This window comes from Pleurodeles waltl, chromosome 1_1 (genome assembly GCF_031143425.1).
Source record: "Pleurodeles waltl isolate 20211129_DDA chromosome 1_1, aPleWal1.hap1.20221129, whole genome shotgun sequence".
Lineage (NCBI taxonomy): Eukaryota > Metazoa > Chordata > Amphibia > Caudata > Salamandridae > Pleurodeles > Pleurodeles waltl.
The window spans coordinates 83,609,152-83,632,055 of record NC_090436.1 but is presented as its reverse complement, the minus strand read 5'-3'; the positions used below and the strand labels follow the sequence as shown (position 1 = coordinate 83,632,055).

General features: G+C 48.5%; 1 protein-coding gene across 6 annotated transcripts in view; it reads right to left on the bottom strand.

Annotated features, from left to right (window-relative positions):
• The window catches only part of UBAP2 (ubiquitin associated protein 2), a 1,102,091-nt gene that overhangs the window by 803,692 nt on the left and 275,495 nt on the right, over positions 1-22,904 (bottom strand). For all 6 annotated transcript variants that reach the window (XM_069217098.1, XM_069217184.1, XM_069216796.1 and 3 more), the window contains exon 7: positions 7,866-7,923. In XM_069217098.1, the coding sequence (XP_069073199.1) occupies positions 7,866-7,923 (58 nt within the window). The remainder of the gene's footprint in view (positions 1-7,865; positions 7,924-22,904) is intronic.

Genomic DNA, 22,904 nt, shown 5'->3' with positions numbered 1-22,904 from the left:
TTGTAGCGTGACCATGTGAAAGTGTTCTGATTTGATGTAGGTGTTTAGTGTTCTGAGATCTAGGATTGGTCTCAGTGATTTGTCCTTTTATGGTATTAGGAAGTACAGTGAGTAAACTCCTGTGTTTAGTTGTGTACATGGTACCAATTCTATTGCGTCCTTTTGCAGTAATGCTTGGACTTCTAGTTCCAGAAGGTCTAAATGCTGTTTTGACATATTTTGTGGTTTTGGTGGGACATTTGGAGGGATTTGTAGAAATTCTATGCAATAACCATGTTGGATAATTGCTAAGACCCAAGTGTCTGTAGTTATTTCCTCCCATGCTTGGTAATACTGACCTATTCTTCCCCCCACTGGTGTTGTGTGGAGGGGTTGAGTGACTTGTGAGTCACTGTTTGGTTGTAGGGGTTTTTGAGCTTTGAAATTTTCCCCGGTTTCTAGGGAATTGTCCTCCCCTGTACTGGCCCCGAAAGCCTCCCCTTTGGTACTGTCCCTGGTAGGTGGACGGTGTTGAGTGTGAGGTGCTGGCTTGTGTGGCCTGACCCCGAAACCCCCCTCTGAAGGTTGTTTTGCGGAAGGTTCCGAAAGTGCCTCTGCCCTGCGGGGAATAGAGTGCGCCCATGGCCTTGGCTGTGTCAGTGTCCTTTTTCAGCTTCTCAATTGCCGTGTCCACTTCGGGTCCGAACAATTGTTTTTCATTGAACGGCATATTGAGCACTGCTTGCTGAATTTCCGGTTTAAAGCCAGATGTGCGCAACCATGCGTGCCTTCTTATGGTCACTGCGGTGTTTATTGTTCTTGCAGCTGTGTCCGCTGCATCCATAGAGGAGCGTATTTGGTTATTGGAGATGTTTTGTCCCTCCTCAACCACTTGTTTTGCCCGTTTTTGAAATTCTTTGGGTAGATGCTCGATGAGATGCTGCATCTCGTCCCAATGGGCTCTGTCATATCGCGCTAGGAGCGCCTGAGAGTTTGCGATGCGCCACTGGTTTGCAGCTTGTACTGCGACCCTTTTTACAGCTGCGTCGAACTTATTATCCGGAGGTGGCGCCTCGTCTGATGTGTGCGAGTTTGCTCTCTTGCGAGCTGCCCCTACTACAACTGAATCTGGTGGCAGTTGCGAGGTGATGAAAGCAGGGTCTGTGGGCGGTGCTTTATATTTTTTCTCCACCCTTGGAGTTATTGCCCTACTTTTGACCAGCTCGTTGAAGATCTGCTTTGCGTGCCTCAACATTCCTGGAAGCATAGGCAGGCTCTGGTAGGTGCTATGGGTGGAGGAGAGGGTGTTGAAAAGGAAGTCATCCTCGACAGGTTCGGAGTGTAATGACACGTTATGGAACTCTGCTGCCCTAGCTACCACCTGTGCATATGCTGTGCTGTCCTCGGGTGGTGAGGGCTTGGTAGGGTACGATTCAGGACTATTATCTGATACCGGGGCGTCGTATAGGTCCCAAGCGTCCTGGTCATCTTGGCTCATGGTGGTGTGGGCCGGTGAGTGTGACGGAGTCTGTGCCAGTGATATATGAGTTACAGGTGGAGGAGAGGGTGGCGGAGTTACCTTTTTCACCACTTTTGTTTGTGGTGTTAGTTCTTGTTGAAACTCAAGTCTCCTTTTTCTCCTGATTGGGGGAAGAGTACTGATCTTCCCTGTCCCACTTTGTATGAAGATCCGCTTTTGTGTGTGGTCTACATCAGTGGTCTGTAACTCTTCTTCAAATCTGTGTCTGCGCATTTGAGAGGACAGTGATTGTTCCTCTGTATATGAGCTGGCAGTTGGTTCGGTTGCTGGTCGTTTTGGCACCAAAACTGTGTCTCTGCTTGTTTTCGGCTCCGAGGCAAATTTTCTTTTTGGGCGTCGATCTTCCTCGGTGCCGCTGTCTCTGCGTCGATCTTTTTCGGCAGCACTTTCTCGGTCCAGAGATTGCTGCGTGCCTGTGTCTCGACCCGAGTCGGACGATCTCGGCACCAGTTCGGCCTTTTTCGGTGACCGATGGACGGTCACCTACTTTATGGGTCGAGCCATGGCCTGTTGGCAGTGGCGTCCCCTGGGCCTTGTTTGTTTTCTTGTGTTGTGCTTGTTTCGACGTCTTACTCACAGTTTGTTCGACGTCGAATTCCTCCGAGTCCGATTCATGGATGGAGAAGGCTTCCTCTTCTTCTCCTTGTTCCTCGAACTCTCGGTGTCCTGTCGGCGTGGACGCCATCTGTAATCGTCTGGCTCGCCGGTCACGGAGCGTTTTTCGGGACCGAAACGCACGACAGGCCTCACAAGTTTCTTCCTTGTGCTCGGGCGACAGGCACAAGTTACAGACCAAGTGTTGGTCTGTATATGGGTATTTATTGTGGCATTTAGGACAGAATCGGAACGGGGTCCGTTCCATCAGAGTTGACGTTACACGCGGTCGGGCCGACCAGGCCCCGACGGGGGAATCGAAATGACCCCGAAGGGCTTTTGGAGCTCTTCCCGATTCGGTGTCGATGCTATCTAACCCGAGCCCGAACGCAACAATACCGACGTAGTTTTCCGAAGTTTTGACTATCTTTCCGTCCCGAAACCCGGAGCGAAAAGGAACACGTCCGAACCCGATGGCGGAAAGAAAACAATCTAAGATGGAGTCGACACCCATGCGCAATGGAAGCAAAGGAGGAGGAGTCCCTCGGTCTCGTGACTCGAAAGACTTCTTCGAAGAAAAACAACTTGTAACACTCCGACCCAACACCAGATGGCGGGCTATGCACAACATGTGTATCTGCAGCTACACATGCCATCGAACAAAGTTACAAAGTATATTTTTAAGACATAAACCATTGGACTGGAATTAGTCAATGAGAGTGTGCCTCATTTCTTGACAGAGTACAACAAATGCTTAGCCCTGCTCTCTGATAAGCCTAACTGCTTGACCACACTACCACAAGGGAGCATTAGTATTACCTTCTTTAGCCTCCGTAAAGCCTCTGGGGAAACCCTGGACTGTGCACAATATACCTCATTTTGGTATAGTATATACAGAGCCAGCTTCCCTCAGCTTGTTCATCTGATAGAGAATTCTAGTTGAAGATTCCTTACCTTAGAATATATACCCAAGAATACCTTCCCCAGAAGTTGGTCTGCGGACCAATTTCATGAGGAAGTCCTGCAGGACCGAATGAGAAAAACGCCCATCCCAACAGACCTGGTTGTCAAGCAGTAGCTCTTGGTGAACATGTGCAATAAGGTCCACATTGCTGCCTGGCAAATATCCAGGACTAGAACACTGTATGTTAATGCTGTGGTAGCAGCTTCAGCTCTGGTGAAATGAGCTCACAAGCCCTCAGGAGGTTCCTTCTTGGCCAGCACATAGCAGATCTTTATACAAAGGGTGAACCATTGGGAGACGGTCCGGCTCTGCACAGCCTGACCCTTCTTCGCTCCAACATACACAACAGAGTTTGACGTCCACAAGCACCTCTAGTGTGCTGTCAAAGTAGTAAGACAATGCTGTTTTTGAGTCCAGACGATGTAAGAAAGAGCTTAGAGGCAGGCTGTAAGGAAATGCATCCTTGGCATGGTTACCCCCTGACTTTTTGCCTTTGCTGATGCTATGTTTTGAATTGAAAGTGTGCTGAGGCCTGCTAACCAGGCCCCAGCACCAGTGTTCTTTCCCTAACCTGTACTTTTGATTCCACAATTGGCACACCCTGGCACCCAGATAAGTCCCGTGTAACTGGTACCTCTGGTATCAAGGGCCCTGATGCCAGGGAAGGTCTCTAAGGGCTGCAGCATGTATTATGCCACCCTAGAGACCCCTCACTCAGCACAGACACACTGCTTACCAGCTTGTGTGTGCTAGTGAGAACAAAATGAGTAAGTCGACATGGCACTCCCCTCAGGGTGCCATGCCAGCCTCTCACTGCCTATGCAGTATAGGTAAGACACCCCTCTAGCAGGCCTTACAGCCCTAAGGCAGGGTGCACTATACCATAGGTGAGGGTACCAGTGCATGAGCACTGTGCCCCTACAGTGTAAGCAAAACCTTAGACATTGTAAGTGCAGGGTAGCCATAAGAGTATATGGTCTGGGAGTCTGTTTTACACGAACTCCACAGCACCATAATGGCTACACTGAAAACTGGGAAGTTTGGTATCAAACTTCTCAGCACAATAAATGCACAGTTGTAGTGTACATTTTATTGTAAAATACACCCCAGAGGGCACCTTAGAGGTGCCCCCTGAAGCTTAACCGACTATCTGTGTAGGCTGACTGGTTCCAGCAGCCTGCCACACTAGAGACATGTTGCTGGCCTCATGGGGAGAGTGCCTTTGTCACTCTGAGGCCAGTAACAAAGCCTGCACTGGGTGGAGATGCTAACACCTCCCCCAGGCAGGAGCTGTAACACCTGGCGGTGAGCCTCAAAGGCTCACCCCTTTGTCACAGCACCGCAGGACACTCCAGCTAGTGGAGTTGCCGGCCCCCTCCGGCCCCGGCCCTCACTTTTGGCGGCAAGGCCGGAGAAAATAATGAGAATAACAAGGAGGAGTCACTGGCCAGTCAGGACAGCCCCTAAGGTGTCCTGAGCTGAGGTGACTAACTTTTAGAAATCCTCCATCTTGCAGATGGAGGATTCCCCCAATAGGATTGGAGATTAGACCCCCTCAACTTGGGAGGAGGCACAAAGAGGGTGTACTCACCCTCAGGGCTAGTAGCCATTGGCTACTAACCCCCCAGACCTAAACACGCCCTTAAATTTAGTATTTAAGGGCTCTCCCTGAACCTAGAAACTAGATTCCTGCAACAACAAGAAGAAGGACTGCCTAGCTGAAAACCCCTGCAGAGGAAGACCAGAAGACAACCACTGCCTTGGCTCCAGAAACTCACCGGCCTGTCTCCTGCCTTCCAAACAACTCTGCTCCAGCGATGCCTTCCAAAGGGACCAGCGACCTCTGAATCCTCTGAGGACTGCCCTGCTTCGACGACGACAAGAAACTCCCGAGGACAGCGGACCTGCTCCAAAAAGACTGCAACTTTATCCAAAGGAGCAGCTTTAAAGAACCCTGCAATCTCCCCGCAAGAAGCGTGAGTCTTGCAACACTGCACCCGGCGACCCCGACTCGGCTGGTGGAGAACCAACACCTCAGGGAGGACCCCCGGACTACTCTACGACTGTGAGTACCAAAACCTGTCCCCCCTGAGCCCCCACAGCGCCGCCTGCAGAGGGAATCCCGAGGCTTCCCATGACCGCGACTCTCTGAAACCTAAGTCCCGACGCCTGGAAAAGACCCTGCACCCGCAGCCCCCAGGACCTGAAGGACCGGACTTTCACTGGAGAAGTGACCCCCAGGAGTCCCTCTCCCTTGCCCAAGTGGAGGTTTCCCCGAGGAAGCCCCCCCCCTTGCCTGCCTGCAGCGCTGAAGAGATCCCTTGATCTCTCATTGACTTCCATTGCGAACCCAACGCTTGTTCTAACACTGCACCCGGCCGCCCCCGCGCCGCTGAGGGTGAAATTTCTGTGTGGGCTTGTGTCCCCCCCCCCCCGGTGCCCTACAAAACCCCCCTGGTCTGCCCTCCGAAGACGCGGGTACTTACCTGCTGGCAGACTGGAACCGGGGCACCCCCTTCTCTCCATTGAAGCCTATGCGTTTTGGGCACCACTTTGAACTCTGCACCTGACCGGCCCTGAGCTGCTGGTGTGGTAACTTTGGGGTTGCTCTGAACCCCCAACGGTGGGCTACCTTGGACCAAGAACTGAACCCTGTAAGTGTCTTACTTACCTGGTAAAACTAACAAAAACTTACCTCCCCCAGGAACTGTGAAAATTGCACTAAGTGTCCACTTTTAAAATAGCTATATGTGAATAACTTGAAAAGTATACATGCAATTGAAATTATTCAAAGTTCCTAATGTACTTACCTGCAATACCTTTCAAACAAGATATTACATGTTAAATTTGAAGCTGTGGTTCCTAAAATAAACTAAGAAAATATATTTTTCTATAACAAAACCTATTGGCTGGATTTGTCTCGGAGTGTGTGTACCTCATTTATTGTCTATGTGTATGTACAACAAATGCTTAACACTACTCCTTGGATAAGCCTACTGCTCGACCACACTACCACAAAATAGAGCATTAGTATTCTCTTTTTACCACTATTTTACCTCTAAGGGGAACCCTTGGACTCTGTGCATGCTATTCCTTACTTTGAAATAGCACATACAGAGCCAACTTCCTACAATGGGTGTGTCAGTAAGAAATCTGCAACTAGATAGTGTCAACCAGATAAGGCATTACCAATGGTAGGTAACTTGCCCATCTTATACAAATCTAGTTGCAGATTCCTTACCCAAGCAAGATCAGATTAGAACGTTGCATAGAACCATGTGGGCAAAGTGCCCAACCCTACGGACCTCACTATCCAGGCAGTAGTGTTTGGTAAACATATGCAAGAACACCCACGTTACCGCCCGATAGATGTCAAGGACTGTAATTCCGCATGCTAATGCAGTGGCCGCACCTTTAGCTCTGGCAGAATGAGCACTCAAGCCCTCAGGGGGTTGCTTCTTAGCCAACGTGTATTACATTTTAATGCAGAGAACGACCCATCTAGAGATGCTTCTCTTCTGCACTGCCTGACCTATCTTCACAGACACAACAAATAGAGTTGGTTAACCATCCGGAACTCTTTGGTATGATCAAAGCATAACGCCAGCACTCTTTTTGGGTCCAGGTGGTGGAGTCTCTCTTCCTTAGAAAGATGTGGGGGTGCGTAAAAAGTAGGCAAAGTGATGGATTGGCCTAGATAAAAGCACTGTAGGAAGCTGTCCCAGTGTGTGGTGGACAGCTGTAGTATTTGCACCTTAAACCAGGTACAGGCAACCCCTAATTTTAAATGAAGACTTTCTAGGAAGCCAGGGCGCTCTAGTGGTAGCTGTGATGAGCAACCAAGACTTATCTAGGAGGAGTGTAACACACTTGCAATACCACAGCAACTTAGCACACCTGAAAGGAACCACAGTGTTGCAAAAATAAAAGTACTTTATTATAGTAACATTGAACTAGACCACCAACAAGCCTTGGCAAATGCAAGTTGGAGCAGAGGAAGGTTTGCAGAGAAGAGGGGCAGCAAGGTCCAGGGAACTTGACCCTTGGAGGAGAGTTCGGGCTGATGCTTAGCAGTCAGGAGAGGCAGCCGAAGCAGTTGCAGTCCCCACAGGCAACCACACTGGCAGCAAGCACAGTATGATGCAGTGAGGCCCAATCAGCACACCCGAAGAGGAGTTCCACGTCACTGGAGCAGTGGAGGAGAGACTGTCCTTGCAAGGATGAAGTGCTGGAGGCTGGGACTACTTGAAGCCTGAAGATCCCTTGGAACAGGAGTCAAAAGCCTTGGTTGTTTCAAGAGTCATTGTGCACAAGGGCACTGTCCTGCAAGAAGAGGCAAGGGCTCACCATCTCCCAAGATGGACAGCAGCAACAGAGGACCAAGGGGACCCTCTTAAGCCCACCACCTGTGTTGGAAGGTTCTTCCAGGAACTGGATGGCAGAAGATCCCAACAGCTGGTTGTTGTTGCCTTATGTGCCTGTGGATGCAGGGGAGTGACTCCTTCATTCCAAGGGAGATTCCTTCTTGCTTCTTTGGAGCAGCTGCAGTCTCGCTGCCCCCCCCCGCCCCCCCCCCCCCCCCCACTCCCCACCCACCCAGATTTTTTACAAACAGTAAACAGCAAAGGTCAAGGCTGAAGTAGCTTATAATCAGCCATCCATAAAGTAAGAATCGAAACCAGAAATAAGGACAACTTTAATTGAGGTTCGGCAAAAAGAAAATGAGCACCTAGATAATATAAAAAATATTCCTCAACACAATTACATCAAGACCAAGATAGGACGTACCCCATGCCTTGTGCTGAAAATCTTCCTGCTCCTCTTCCTCGACCACGGCCACCAAAGCCTGTAAATGAATGAAGCAACAACTGAGTAAATATGCAATTCTGACAATTAGATATTTACCACACTCTGAATGGTGTTTTCCTAGGTATTATAGTGCCTCTATATAACCAGTAGTCTTACTTCTATACTAGGCTAACTAGATTACTAAAAGGATTCAAATGTAGAACCGGATAAAGAAGCAAATAATACCAGCAAAATTTTAATAGTTGAAAGAGACTCATTTTCCCCAGGGCTGAAAGCATATAAACCATTATAAGTCCCAGAAACAAGTTATTTGGTGACAGAAGGAGACAACTGAGATGGGCTTGGAAGGCCTCAGCAGTCTCTTCTGTTCCAACAAAAACTATCTTGTTCAACAGGATAATGAATTCACTGTGGGTAAAGAAAGGCACCAGAGGAGCATAAATAAGCATGGAAAATCCAATGGTCACAAGGAATTACTAGCTATTTCAATGGCTGATGGTTCGAGAAGGCTCAGAAGCAGACATGCTCAACATTGAAGTTACTATATAAATGCAATAATACTCCGAAGGAGCCTGCAAATGTATTCACTGAATATAGAAAACCAACTCCACTCATCATTTTCAAGAAGCAGATCAAAGTTTATTTGGACAATGTCTAAAACAGTGCACTGCTCTCTCAACTCACTGGATGCTTCTTTCAGCCATTTAATCCTACCTGCTTATTATACAACCCTTGCTGTCCAGTCATTTTACCGTGAAGCACCCCAAACCCTGATCGAACAAAACGTACTAGGCAAACGACAAAATTAAAAGAAAAACAAAAATCAACTGAAAATCAGATGCACAGAGTAAAAATTCAATAAAGAAGTTTTAGGGAGTACAATTTGAATGAGAAGTGAACGAATTCAAAAAAAGAATTTCACAACCTTTACATGCATGGCTTAATACACCATAATTCTCCTGGAGGCTCTTCCTTTCAACAACAATTTTACGCCTACCTTCACAGAAACTGCAACATCATCAAGTGCCTTCAGTGTCTCAATGATTCATTTCTCTATCGATTATCTGTCTGTGGCATCAGAGTTGAGCATTTCTTAGATGGCAAGTAGTATAGTTCAACTTCAGACTTTGACATTAGTATCCTCGATCTCTATTGGGCATGATGGCAGTGGTAGGCACAACTTGGGTTTACTACTTTCCCTGGATTGCTCCCTTGGAGAGTCCTTAAGGACTGAAAATTCAGGTGCAGTAGAAGGAACACCTTTACTGACCATTTTGTTGTGCTTCTGCTGCTCCCTGCTAGTCAAACCCCCCCGCCCAGCCCCCCAAAACCACCTCCCCTGATGTGGATGCCGTCAACACTTGGCAGAAGGGGCATTCCTTCACAGTATAGGAATTTGGGTGACAGCATGTGTGTTAATGGCTGCTTTCTTTCTCAAAGCTTGGTCACTTGACAAAGAGGCAGCACGTTTTGGTATTAAAAAAAAAAAAAAAAAAAAAAAAATTGCTGGCTGGAAACACTTAAAAATTCTAAATGTGCGGAAAATAATTTTCAGAGAAAACAGACTTTACAAACCCCAGTAGTGTTCCCAGGTCCTCTCAGCAAGAGTCAGACAAAAAAAAACTATTACTCTACAGCACCTGTAACAGAAGTCATGATGAGATAGGGAAGATTGCGGGATTCTTAAAAGCAGAGTCTTTATTCCTCAGGTCTACAGATAAGCCGACTATCTGGATGCATTTCTACATGTCATTCAGCTGTGTTAGTACAACAAGTAAAAGCTAAGCTGCAAATAGGTTTTCCATTCTTTTTCTAGGAGTGTGATCTCCTTTTAACACCACACCTTACATAAATGCAAGGTGCATACCAATCAGGCCTGTAGGAATGGATGACGCTTATATAAGCGAATGGGCCAGGCGGGGAACCTTGAAGACAGTTTGACTACAGACTCGCCTCGCATCTGTGGACCTATAGAGCATGATAAATGCTTTTATATATTTCAGTAGAACAGACAAGTAGGTGTAAATATTTATTTTGCCATGCAGAGCACGCAGTTGGAATGCACCTTTCACTTATGTAAGGAGTTGTCTCAGGGACTGACATTTACGTTCCTGACGAAAGCCACAAGGATGGGTGGCAAAAACATGTTCACCAGGAATAAAGAGGAAGTTAGGGGTCATTAAACCCCTCACACTTTATCATTTTCTTTCCCAGATTTTTAATTATACTGACTTGGGCATTCATTAAAATAACTACCACTTGCCTTAAAACCCCTCAATCTAATATTTTCTGAAACTATAGGTCTGATACCATTCAGTGCTCCTGTGTTATTCGCTGAGCAGCACGCCTTGTTCCATAGTGGAATGGGAAGGAATCCAATGTTTTTAGCTTGCCACTAAGGGCTAAGCCTGGAGGTATTTGCTTCTGTTGAACTTAGCACTCTGTGCACTTTGGCACTGGTAGACAGCACTAAAGTGCTTGTGCTCCCTCCCCTAAACATGGTTTGAGTGGCATATACCACATGACATATTTCATTTACTTGTAAATCCCTATTAGAGTGGTATACCATATTCCCAGGGCCTGTAAGTTAAACGCTACCAGTGGGCCTGTAGCACTTAGTGTGCCAACCACCAAAGTAGTACTATGACTAAGGTCTCAGTCCACCAATCTATGTTAATTTTTATCCAGCAGATTATCCGGTCCCGCAGCTCTTGATAGATAGGGTTTTAATAATGTTGTTTACATTTTTAACCATTACACTATTCAGTAGCTGAGGGTCTACCATGTATTCTCTGTTCGTAACACTGGGTAACTCTTTCCATACATACCCTCCAACTATTTCAATAATCCCCTTCTTTGACCATAAAATCGACAATCAGTTATTTCCCATACCCAAATGTACCAGTCTCCACAACATTTTCACCTTCTGAGATTACACCCAGCATCTCATTCCAGTTAGACAAAAACAATGCCCTTTTTTCTCTTGGTTTCCTTATAATTTTGCCATGCCCTACATATGTTCCCTGCCATCTCACCATGCTGCCTACTCTTTCTACACTGTCTCAATTTCCTTGACTGGCTCTTCAATTTCTGCCGTTCAACATCAAGTTACCAGTTCTGATTTGTTGATTGCTTTTCACAGATGGTACCCCTCTTTCTATTTTTGCATTATTGCACTTGTGGGCAATTATTACGTGTACCCCTTACCGCAGAGCACAAGTTAAGACCTCAGAATTATGGGTTTTGTAGAATTTTGGTAGGATCTAGTTTTATTTTTGTAAACATGGCCACCTCTCTTTCCTGTACCCTAGTTCCCTGCCATCTAGTGTAGGGCCCAGATGTGTTTAAGTTGTTTTTCTTCGAAAAAGTCTCTTGAGTCACCAGATAAATGGACTCCTCCTCCCGGTGATAGTTTGCATGGGCATCAACTTAATTGTTAGATTGTTATCCCACAGTCTGGTTAGAATGGAGTGTCAGTGAAGAGATGTCTAAGAATTTAATAAAAGGCACTGCATCTGCTACAGATGTCCAGGGAGGAGGGTTGGCACATGGGAATCTACAGCACTACATGCCACGAACAGAAGCTTACATGGTAAGACAATACGTTTGATGGCATGTGCAGCTGTAGATACACATGCTGTGCACAGACTATAAAGCAGTGCCCTCCAGAAAGCAGAGGCTAACCTATGGGTGTTGCAGTTGTCTGAATAAGTAAGTAGCCCTACTTGCCCTACATTTGTTTGGTGGCAAATCTGAACCTACCGACATGTGGCCCCAAATTCTTAAGAAAGTCACAAAAGTGCACCCATGGTATATGTCGTACCCCTATAAAATATTTGTGAACTCTATTTTAGCATGGGTAAATACGATGTGTAGATTTGCTCATGTGAAAATCTATTGAGCATTTGCAAGTTCATTTTCCCTCCAGCCACTTTCTTCCCAACCCTGGAAGAAGTTCTAATTCTGCCATTGTCAGGAGTAAATGTCCAACCTTTCTTATTATGGGAAATTATTAGCGAGAAGCTGGTGAAAATCTTTAAAACATGCAGGTTAGTAGGTTTGCAGTCTCAAAGGCATTCCAGCCCTGGAACTATTGCTTAATGATTCCTCCAGCCCCAGTATTCAGATCTGCAGAAAGGTGGCAAAATAAGGAAATTGCTACAGTAGGGATTGAAACTGCACGTATTCAAGCCCTACTAAGGTAGTAGCCCTGGCATAATCAGAGAGGCTATTATCAGAGATCTTACATAATGAGATTGCTGCCATAATTTGTCGCCACACTACATGGCACCAAAGGGACAAGTAGATCTTTTTACAGGACAAGTAGATTTGAGAAGCAACCTGTCCTCTGGACAAGTAGATATTTTAATAAATTCCACACCCCTGCACATGCTGCAGTCCTTAGGGAAAACAGGCTGATTTGTTGCAGGGCCTACTCTGCCGTAAATCCTCCTGCTCAGGTCATTCCCTCTGGGGAACTGACCTACTTCCACAGTGATAGGAGCCAGTCTGAATTGCCTCTTGTTTGTGTTTTGGGTGTCACCCATTCGTTTTATTTTGGTGTTAGAGGTAACCACCTCTGCTAATCTTATTTTAGTCAGGGTCACCCCAGCTTACCCAAAGAGGTTACACACACTTCTGAGTAACCCCACCATGACCAACAGGGTCAGGGGCCACAACTTGCTATTTGGCATGGGGCAGACCACCATGCCAAGAACAGTGCAGCCATAAAGGCTAACACCCAGCAGAAGCCACAGACAGCTGCCAGTGCCCAGAACCACACCTTCCTTCACCAACAAGGGAAGGGGCTAAGTTACAGGATATTTTGGGTTCAGGGTGCCTGTCTGCTGAGGAAGAATAGGGGGATGTTACTTCTTGTAGTGAACACCCTTCTTCCACTCTTTCTTCTGTTAGCTAAGGAGCCATCCACTCCTGCTTAACAGTTGTCTGACTAGTCAGGACTTCTTGTGGGTCAGGTTGGACATTACCAGTGTCACCTTTGGAGTTCTCCTCTACACGAGGAGAAACTACTTGGCTTACTGGAACCTTGGCTAAAGGTTGTCCACCTTTCCTGTACTGTTTTCTCTTCTTGTTCTTCTGGGGCCTACTTGCAGTTACTGTAGGGACAGAGACTCCAGAATCCTTGAGAGGGGACTGGCACTTTACCAGTTCCCCTCTTGGGCTCTGACCAACCTCTGGGTGGTCATTTCCAAAGAGACAATCAACCTTCTCCAGCTGAAAGTCCCACCCACTTATAGGGACACTAAAGCCACAGGCCTATTAGTGACCTTTTCTGGGCTAACCCTTGCTCTGGCAGTCTCACCTGGTGTAAGGAAATGCCTCCTTGGCATGGTTACTGTAGGAAGTTGGCTCTGTATGTGCTATTTCAAAGTAAGGAATAGCATGCACAGAGTCCAAGGGTTCCCCTTAGAGGTAAAATAGTGGTAAAAATAGATAATACTAATGCTCTATTTTGTGGTAGTGTGGTCGAGCAGTAGGCTTATCCAAGGAGTAGTGTTAAGCATTTGTTGTACATACACATAGACAATAAATGAGGTACACACACTCAGACAAATCCAGCCAATAGGTTTTGTTGTAGAAAAATATATTTTCTTAGTTTATTTTAAGAACCACAGGTTCAAATTCTACATGTAATATCTCATTCGAAAGGTATTGCAGGTAAGTACTTTAGGAACTTCAAATCATCAAAATTGCATGTATACTTTTCAAGTTATTCACAAATAGCTGTTTTAAAAGTGGACACTTAGTGCAATTTTCACAGTTCCTAGGGGAGGTAAGTATTTGTTAGGTTAACCAGGTAAGTAAGACACTTACAGGGCTTAGTTCTTGGTCCAAGGTAGCTCACCGTTGGGGGTTCAGAGCAACCCCAAAGTCACCACACCAGCAGCTCAGGGCCGGTCAGGTGCAGAGTTCAAAGTGGTGCCCAAAACACATAGGCTAGAATGGAGAGAAGGGGGTGCCCCGGTTCCGGTCTGCTTGCAGGTAAGTACCCGCGTCTTCGGAGGGCAGACCAGGGGGGTTTTGTAGGGCACCGGGGGGGACACAAGCCCACACAGAAATTTCACCCTCAGCGGCGCGGGGGCGGCCGGGTGCAGTGTAGAAACAAGCGTCGGGTTCGCAATGTTAGTCTATGAGAGATCTCGGGATCTCTTCAGCGCTGCAGGCAGGCAAGGGGGGGATTCCTCGGGGAAACCTCCACTTGGGCAAGGGAGAGGGACTCCTGGGGGTCACTTCTCCAGTGAAAGTCCGGTCCTTCAGGTCCTGGGGGCTGCGGGTGCAGGGTCTCTCCCAGGCGTCGGGACTTTAGGTTCAAAGAGTCGCGGTCAGGGGAAGCCTCTGGATTCCCTCTGCAGGCGGCGCTGTGGGGGCTCAGGGGGGACAGGTTTTGGTACTCACAGTATCAGAGTAGTCCTGGGGTCCCTCCTGAGGTGTCGGATCTCCACCAGCCGAGTCGGGGTCGCCGGGTGCAGTGTTGCAAGTCTCACGCTTCTTGCGGGGAGCTTGCAGGGTTCTTTAAAGCTGCTGGAAACAAAGTTGCAGCTTTTCTTGGAGCAGGTCCGCTGTCCTCGGGAGTTTCTTGTCTTTTCGAAGTAGGGGCAGTCCTCAGAGGATGTCTAGGTCGCTGGTCCCTTTGGAAGGCGTCGCTGGAGCAGGATCTTTGGAAGGCAGGAGACAGGCCGGTGAGTTTCTGGAGCCAAGGCAGTTGTCGTCTTCTGGTCTTCCGCTGCAGGGGTTTTCAGCTGGGCAGTCCTTCTTCTTGTAGTTGCAGGAATCTAATTTTCTAGGGTTCAGGGTAGCCCTTAAATACTAAATTTAAGGGCGTGTTTAGGTCTGGGGGGTTAGTAGCCAATGGCTACTAGCCCTGAGGGTGGGTACACCCTCTTTGTGCCTCCTCCCAAGGGGAGGGGGTCACAATCCTAACCCTATTGGGGGAATCCTCCATCTGCAAGATGGAGGATTTCTAAAAGTTAGAGTCACCTCAGCTCAGGACACCTTAGGGGCTGTCCTGACTGGCCAGTGACTCCTCCTTGTTTTTCTCATTATTTTCTCCGGCCTTGCCGCCAAAAGTGGGGCCTGGCCGGAGGGGGCGGGCAACTCCACTAGCTGGAGTGTCCTGCTGGGTTGGCACAAAGGAGGTGAGCCTTTGAGGCTCACCGCCAGGTGTGACAATTCCTGCCTGGGAGAGGTGTTAGCATCTCCACCCAGTGCAGGCTTTGTTACTGGCCTCAGAGTGACAAAGGCACTCTCCCCATGGGGCCAGCAACATGTCTCGGTTTGTGGCAGGCTGCTAAAACTAGTCAGCCTACACAGATAGTCGGTTAAGTTTCAGGGGGCACCTCTAAGGTGCCCTCTGTGGTGTATTTTACAATAAAATGTACACTGGCATCAGTGTGCATTTATTGTGCTGAGAAGTTTGATACCAAACTTCCCAGTTTTCAGTGTAGCCATTATGGTGCTGTGGAGTTCGTGTTTGACAGACTCCCAGACCATATACTCTTATGGCTACCCTGCACTTACAATGTCTAAGGTTTTGTTTAGACACTGTAGGGGTACCATGCTCATGCACTGGTACCCTCACCTATGGTATAGTGCACCCTGCCTTAGGGCTGTAAGGCCTGCTAGAGGGGTGTCTTACCTATACTGCATAGGCAGTGAGAGGCTGGCATGGCACCCTGAGGGGAGTGCCATGTCGACTTACTCGTTTGGTCCTCACTAGCACACACAAGCTGGCAAGCAGTGTGTCTGTGCTGAGTGAGAGGTCTCCAGGGTGGGATAAGACATGCTGCAGCCCTTAGAGACCTTCCTTGGCATCAGGGCCCTTGGTACTAGAAGTACCAGTTACAAGGGACTTATCTGGATGCCAGGGTCTGCCAATTGTGGATACAAAAGTACAGGTTTAGGGAAAGAACACTGGTGCTGGGGCCTGGTTAGCAGGCCTCAGCACACTTTCAATTGTAAACATAGCATCAGCAAAGGCAAAAAGTCAGGGGGCAACCATGCCAAGGAGGCATTTCCTTACAGTTACCCCTTGACTTTTTGCCTTTGCTGATGCTATGTTTACCATTGACAGTGTGCTGAGGCCTGCTAACCAGGCACCAGCACCAGTGTTTTCCCTAACCTGTACTTTTGTATCCACAATTGGCAGACCCTGGCATCCAGATAAGTCCCTTGTAACTGGTACCTCTGGTACCAAGGGCCCTGATGCCAGGGAAGGTCTCTAAGGGCTGCAGCATGTATTATGCCACCCTAGAGACCCCTCACCCAGCACAGACACACTGCTTACCAGCTTGTGTGTGCTGGTGAGAACAAAATGAGTAAGTCGACATGGCACTCCCCTCAGGGTGCCATGCCAGCCTCTCACTGCCTATGCAGTATAGGTAAGACACCCCTCTAGCAGGCCTTACAGCCCTAAGGCAGGGTGCACTATACCATAGGTGAGGGTACCAGTGCATGAGCACTGTGCCCCTACAGTGTCTAAGCAAAACCTTAGACATTGTAAGTGCAGGGTAGCCATAAGAGTATATGGTCTGGGAGTCTGTTTTGCACGAACTCCACAGCACCATAATGGCTACACTGAAAACTGAGAAGTTTGGTATCAAACTTCTCAGCACAATAAATGCACACTGATGCCAGTGTACATTTTATTGCAAAATACACCCCAGAGGGCACCTTAGAGGTGCCCCCTGAAACTTAACCGACTGTCTGTGTAGGCTGACTAGTTCCAGCAGCCTGCCACACTAGAGACATGTTGCTGGCCCCATGGGGAGAGTGCCTTTGTCACTCTGAGGCCAGTAACAAAGCCTGCACTGGGTGGAGATGCTAACACCTCCCCCAGGCAGGAGCTGTAACACCTGGCGGTGAGCCTCAAAGGCTCACCCCTTTGTCACAGCACCGCAGGACACTCCAGCTAGTGGAGTTGCCCGCCCCCTCCGGCCCTGGCCCCCACTTTTGGCGGCAAGGCCGGAGAAAATAATGAGAATAACAAGGAGGAGTCACTGGCCAGTCAGGACAGCCCCTAAGGTGTCCTGAGCTGAGGTGACTCTAACTTTTAGAAATCCTCCATCTTGCAGATGGAGGATTCCCCCAATAGGATTAGGGATGTGACCCCCTCCCCTTGGGAGGAGGCACAAAGAGGGTGTACTCACCCTCAGGGCTAGTAGCCATTGGCTACTAACCCCCCAGACCTAAACACGCCCTTAAATTTAGTATTTAAGGGCTCTCCCTGAACCTAGAAATTAGATTCCTGCAACAACAAGAAGAAGGACTGCCTAGCTGAAAACCCCTGCGGAGGAAGACCAGAAGACAACAACTGCCTTGGCTCCAGAAACTCACCGGCCTGTCTCCTGCCTTCCAAAGAACTCTGCTCCAGCGACGCCTTCCAAAGGGACCAGCGACCTCTGAATCCTCCGAGGACTGCCCTGCTTCGACGACAAGAAACTCCCGAGGACAGCGGACCTGCTCCAAAAAGACTGCACCTTTATCCAAAGGAGCAGCTTTAAAGACCCCTGCAATCTCCCCGCAAGAAGCGTGAGACTTGCAACACTGCACCCGGCGACCCCGACTCGGCTGGTGGAGAACCAACACCTCAGGGAGGACCCCCGGACTACTCTACGACTGTGAGTACCAAAACCTGTCCCCCCTGAGCCCCCACAGCGCCGCCTGCAGAGGGAATCCCGAGGCTTCCCCTGACCGCGACTCTCTGAAACCTAAGTCCCGACGCCTGGGAAAGACCCTGCACCCGCAGCCCCCAGGACCTAAAGGACCGGACTTTCACTGCAGAAGTGACCCCCAGGAGTCCCTCTCCTTTGCCCAAGTGGAGGTTTCCCCGAGGAAGCCCCCCCTTGCCTGCCTGCAGCGCTGAAGAGATCCCTTGATCTCTCATTGACTTCCATTGCGAACCCGACGCTTGTTCTAACACTGCACCCGGCCGCCCCCGCGCCGCTGAGGGTGAAATTTCTGTGTGGGCTTGTGCCCCCCCCCCCGGTGCCCTACAAAACCCCCCTGGTCTGCCCTCCGAAGACGCGGGTACTTACCTGCTGGCAGACTGGAACCGGGGCACCCCCTTCTCTCCATTGAAGCCTATGCGCTTTGGGCACCACTTTGAACTCTGCACCTGACCGGCCCTGAGCTGCTGGTGTGGTAACTTTGGGGTTGCTCTGAACCCCCAACGGTGGGCTACCTTGGACCAAGAACTGAACCCTGTAAGTGTCTTACTTACCTGGTAAAACTAACAAAAACTTACCTCCCCCAGGAACTGTGAAAATTGCACTAAGTGTCCACTTTTAAAATAGCTATTTGTCAATAACTTGAAAAGTATACATGCAATTGAAATGATTCAAAGTTCCTAATGTACTTACCTGCAATACCTTTCAAACAAGATATTACATGTTAAATTTGAACCTGTGGTTCTTAAAATAAACTAAGAAAAGATATTATTCTATACAAAACCTATTGGCTGGATTTGTCTCTGAGTGTGTGTACCTCATTTATTGTCTATGTGTATGTACAACAAACGCTTAACACTACTCTTTGGATAAGCCTACTGCTCGACCACACTACCACAAAATAGAGCATTAGTATTATCTCTTTTTACCACTATTTTACCTCTAAGGGGAACCCTTGGACTCTGTGCATGCTATTCCTTACTTTGAAATAGCACATACAGAGCCAACTTCCTACACCTGGGATGTACTGGTTGGACAGCACCAGCCTGTCATGCACCACAGTGAGACTGGCACAAGTGTCTCAGGGCAGTGGCTGGGATTCCATTCACCAGTAGGTGGTGGAAGTGTCTACTTTACTCTGAAATCGACAACTAACCTGTCAGGCCCATTTTCCAGTTGAAGGCTATGAGGACCTCCTCATCTGAGGAGTCATCCCCAATGGCTACACTTGTCACCCCTGGGGTTTTGCTAGGGGGTTTGTTTTTGGGACAAGAAGTGTCCTTCGTGTGGTGCCCTGTCTGTCTACAGTTGTGGCACCATGCCTTAGTTGCATCCCAGTTCTTACCCTGGTACTCACTTTTGTTTTGGGATGAGTCTTGGGGCCCTCCCACCTGGACAGGTTTTTGGAGGCCTACAGAGGACTCTTTCTTTATTTCTAGGAGTGTCACCCACTTTCTCCTGGGGAGGTTTTGTAAACCCTTTCTTTTGGTCACCCCTAGTGGAAGTTTTGGTTACCCTAGTCTGGACCCAGTGGTCTGCCTTCTTTCCCAATTCTTGGGAAGACATTGGACCTAGGTCTACCAGATACTGATGCAACTTTTCATTGAAGCAGTTACTTAACATGTGTTCTTTCATAAACAAATTATAAAGCCCATCATAGTCATGCAGTTTATTTCCAGTTACCTAACCATCCAGTGTTTTCACTGAGTAGTCTACAAATTCAAACCAGGTCTGGCTCGAGGTATTGTGAGCCCCCTGGACCCAATTCTATTCAGTGGTGAATCCAAAGCCCTCAATCAGGGTAGCCTTCATGAGGTCATATGATTCAGCATCTGCACCAGTGAGTGCGAGGAGGCTATCCCTACACTTACCAGTAAACAGTTCCCAAAGGAGAGCTCCCCAATGAGACTTTATTCTTCTGGTTCCACAGGCACTCTCTCAAAGGCTATGAACCACTTGGTGATGTCATCACCATCCTCATATTGGGGACATTCTCTTCAGGGATTTTAGGGGTGTCAGAATACTCTGTCCCTAGTTATTTTGTTGCTGCCACCATTTCAGGGTTCTAAACCCATTTCCTTTCTCTCCCTTTCTATAGCTAAGAGTTGTTTCTCCAAAGCTACTCTTTTGGCAATCCTTGCTAAAAAGATGTCCTCTTTATTGAGACTGCCCTCAATGTTCTCATAGGATCTGGACTCCCATGTGGAAGAGCCAGATCCTGTGATTACTATCTTTGGACACAGGGATCTTGGAACCCTGGTCTCCCTAATTCGGTTAGGAGCGGGGAGTTCTACCTCCTGATCCGTAACTTCTTCCCCATCTGAGGAGAGGTCTTCCTTCTGAGGAGCCTAGTCAAAAAGCACGTCAATAAGGGACTGCTGAACATCTGATGAAAAGCCTCTGGAGCGCATTCAGTTGTTGCCCTCTAAGCACCACACTGATACGAACATCCCTAGCCATTGAGTAGTGTCTAGACCTAATTTTACAGAGTATTTTTCTGCATCTGGCCATCTAAGATCAGCCACTGTGTGGTTGGACAGATGACGCCTGGGGCAGCTGCAAACATGTCCACCACTTGGCCCACAGTGCAGGCAATCATCTGCCCAGGAGGAATGTTGTGTTTACCGACTTACGGGCAAGACTGGTTGAGGAGAAAAAAATGTGCTAAATCCTCCATTCTCTTAGAGTTCCTGTCAGGAGGAGTGGTGGGGTTCAAGTGGCTACCTGATGTTTAGACCACTAGGCTCCTGAGTGGGGTGTTGCAGCAGGAAATATGGGTGGCCAGGAGCAGATTTGTGCAGACTTGCTGTAGGGAAATGCCTCCCTTGGCATGGTTACCCCCTAACTTATAGCCTTTAGTTGATGCCAGTTTTGATTGAAAGTGTGCTGGGACCCTACTACCCAGGCCCCAACACCAGTGTTCTTTCCCCTAATTGTACCTTTGTTCCCACAACTGGTAACCCTTGTACCAAGGGCCCTGTGGCCAGGGAAAGTCTCTAAGGGCTGGAGCATGTATTCTGCCACCCTGGTGACCCCTCACTCAGCACATGCACACTGCCTCACAGCTTGTTTGTGCTGGTGGGAAGAAAATGACTAAGTCGACATGGCACTTCCCTCAGGGTGCCATGCCCACATCCCACTGCCTGTGGCATAAGTAAGTTACCCCTCTAGGAAGCCTTACAGCCCTAAGGCAGGGTGCACTATACCACAGGTGAGGGCATATTTGCATGAGCACTATGCCCCTACAGTGTCTAAGCCAAACCTTGGACATTGTAAGTGCAGGGTAGCCATAAAGAGTATACGGTCTGGGAGTCTGTCAATTACGAACTCCACTGTTTCATAATGGCTACAATGAAATCTGGGAAGTTTGGTATCAAACTTCTCAGCACAATAAATCTACACTGATGCCAGTGTGGCATTTATTGAAAAATAGACACAGAGGGCATCTTAGAGATGCCCCCTGAATACCAGTCCGACTCCTAGTGCTAGGCTGACCAGTTTCTGCCAGCCTGCCACAACCAGACGAGTTTCTGGCCACATGAGGTGCGTGCCCTTGTCACTCTGTGACCAGGAACAAAGCCTGCACTGGGTGGAGGTGCTTCTCACCTCCCCCTGCAGGAAGTGTAACACCTGGTGGTGAGCCTCAAAGGCTCATGCCTCCTGTTACAGCACCCCAGGGCATCCCAGCTAGTGGAGATGCCCGCCCCTCCGGACACAGCCCCTACTTTTGGGGGCAAGTCCAGAGGAGATAATGAGAAAAACAAGGAGGAGTCACCTACCAGTCAGTCCAGCCCCTAAGGTGCCCTGAGCTGAGGGGACACCTGCCTTTAGAAAGCCTCCATCTTGGCTTTGGAGGATTCCACCAATAGAAATAGGGATGTCCCCCCCTCAGGAAGGAGGCACAAATAGGGAGTAGCCACCCTCAAGGACAGTAGCCATTGGCTACTGCCCCCCCAGACCTAAACACACCCCTAAATTTAGTATTTAGGGGCAACCCTGAACCCAGGAAATCAGATTCCTGCAACCTGAAGAAAGAAGGACTGCTGACCTGAAAGCCCTGCAGACACGGCACCTGACCGGGCTCCAGTCCTACCGGCCTGTCTCAAGACTCAAATAACCTGCACAGTGACGCATCCATCAGGACCAGCAACCTCTGAGGACTCAGAGGACTGCCCTGCACCTAAAGAACCAAGAACCTCCTGAGGACAGTGGCTCCGTCCAGAAACCGAACCAAAATTGCAACAAGTAAGCAACTTTAAAGAGACTCGCACTTCCCGCCAGAAGCACAGAGGGGACTCCCAGGCGACTCCAACGACGTGGACACCCTGAGTGGACCTCCCTGAACCCCCACAGCAACGCCTGCATAGAGGACTCCGAGGCTCCCCCGCGACTGCCTGGTAAAGGAACCCAACGCCTAGACTAAGTGAGAAGAACCACCTACCAGTGCAGGAGTGACCAGCAGGCGGCCCTCATCCTAGCCCAGTCGGTGGCTGGCCCGAGAAGCCCCCTGTGCCCTGCCTGCATCGCCAGTGACCCCCGGTGTTCCTCCATTGATTTCTACAGCAAACCAGACACCTACTTTGCACACTGCACCCGGCCGCCCCTGTGCACTGAGGGTGTGTTTTGTGTGCTTGTGTGTGTCACACACCCCACCCCACCCCCCCCCCCCCCTTCCAAGTGCTCTACAAAATCACCCTGGTCTGCTCCCCGAGGACACAGGTACTTACCTGCTAGAAACTGGAACTGGAGCACCCTTGTTCTACATAGGCACCTATGTGTTTTGGGCCCTCCTTTGACCTCTGCACATGACCAGCCCTGTGTTGCTGGTGCTGTGGCTTTGGGGTTGCCTTGAACCCCCAACGGTGGGCTACCTATGCCCAGGAGATTGACTGTGTAAGTGCTTTACTTACCTGAGAAACTAACCAATACTTACCTACCCCAGAAACTGTTGATTTTTGTACTGTGTCCACTTTTAAAATACCTATTTGCCATTTTACCCTAAGCTGTGTAAAAGTTCATACTTACCTATGTGAAGTACCTTGCATTTTATGTACTTACCTCAAATTTGAATCTTCTGGTTCTAAAAATAAATTAAGAAAATATATTTTTCTATATAAAAACCTGTTGGCCTGGAGTTAAGTCTTTGGTATGTATTCTCATTCATTGCCTGTGTGTGTATAACAAATGCAGATAAGCATCTGATAAGCCTACTGCTCAACCACACTACCACGAAATAGAGCATTAGTACTACCTAATTTTGCCACTATCAACCTCTAAGGGTAGCCCTTGGACTCTGTGCACACTATCTTTTATATTGAGGTAGTATATACAG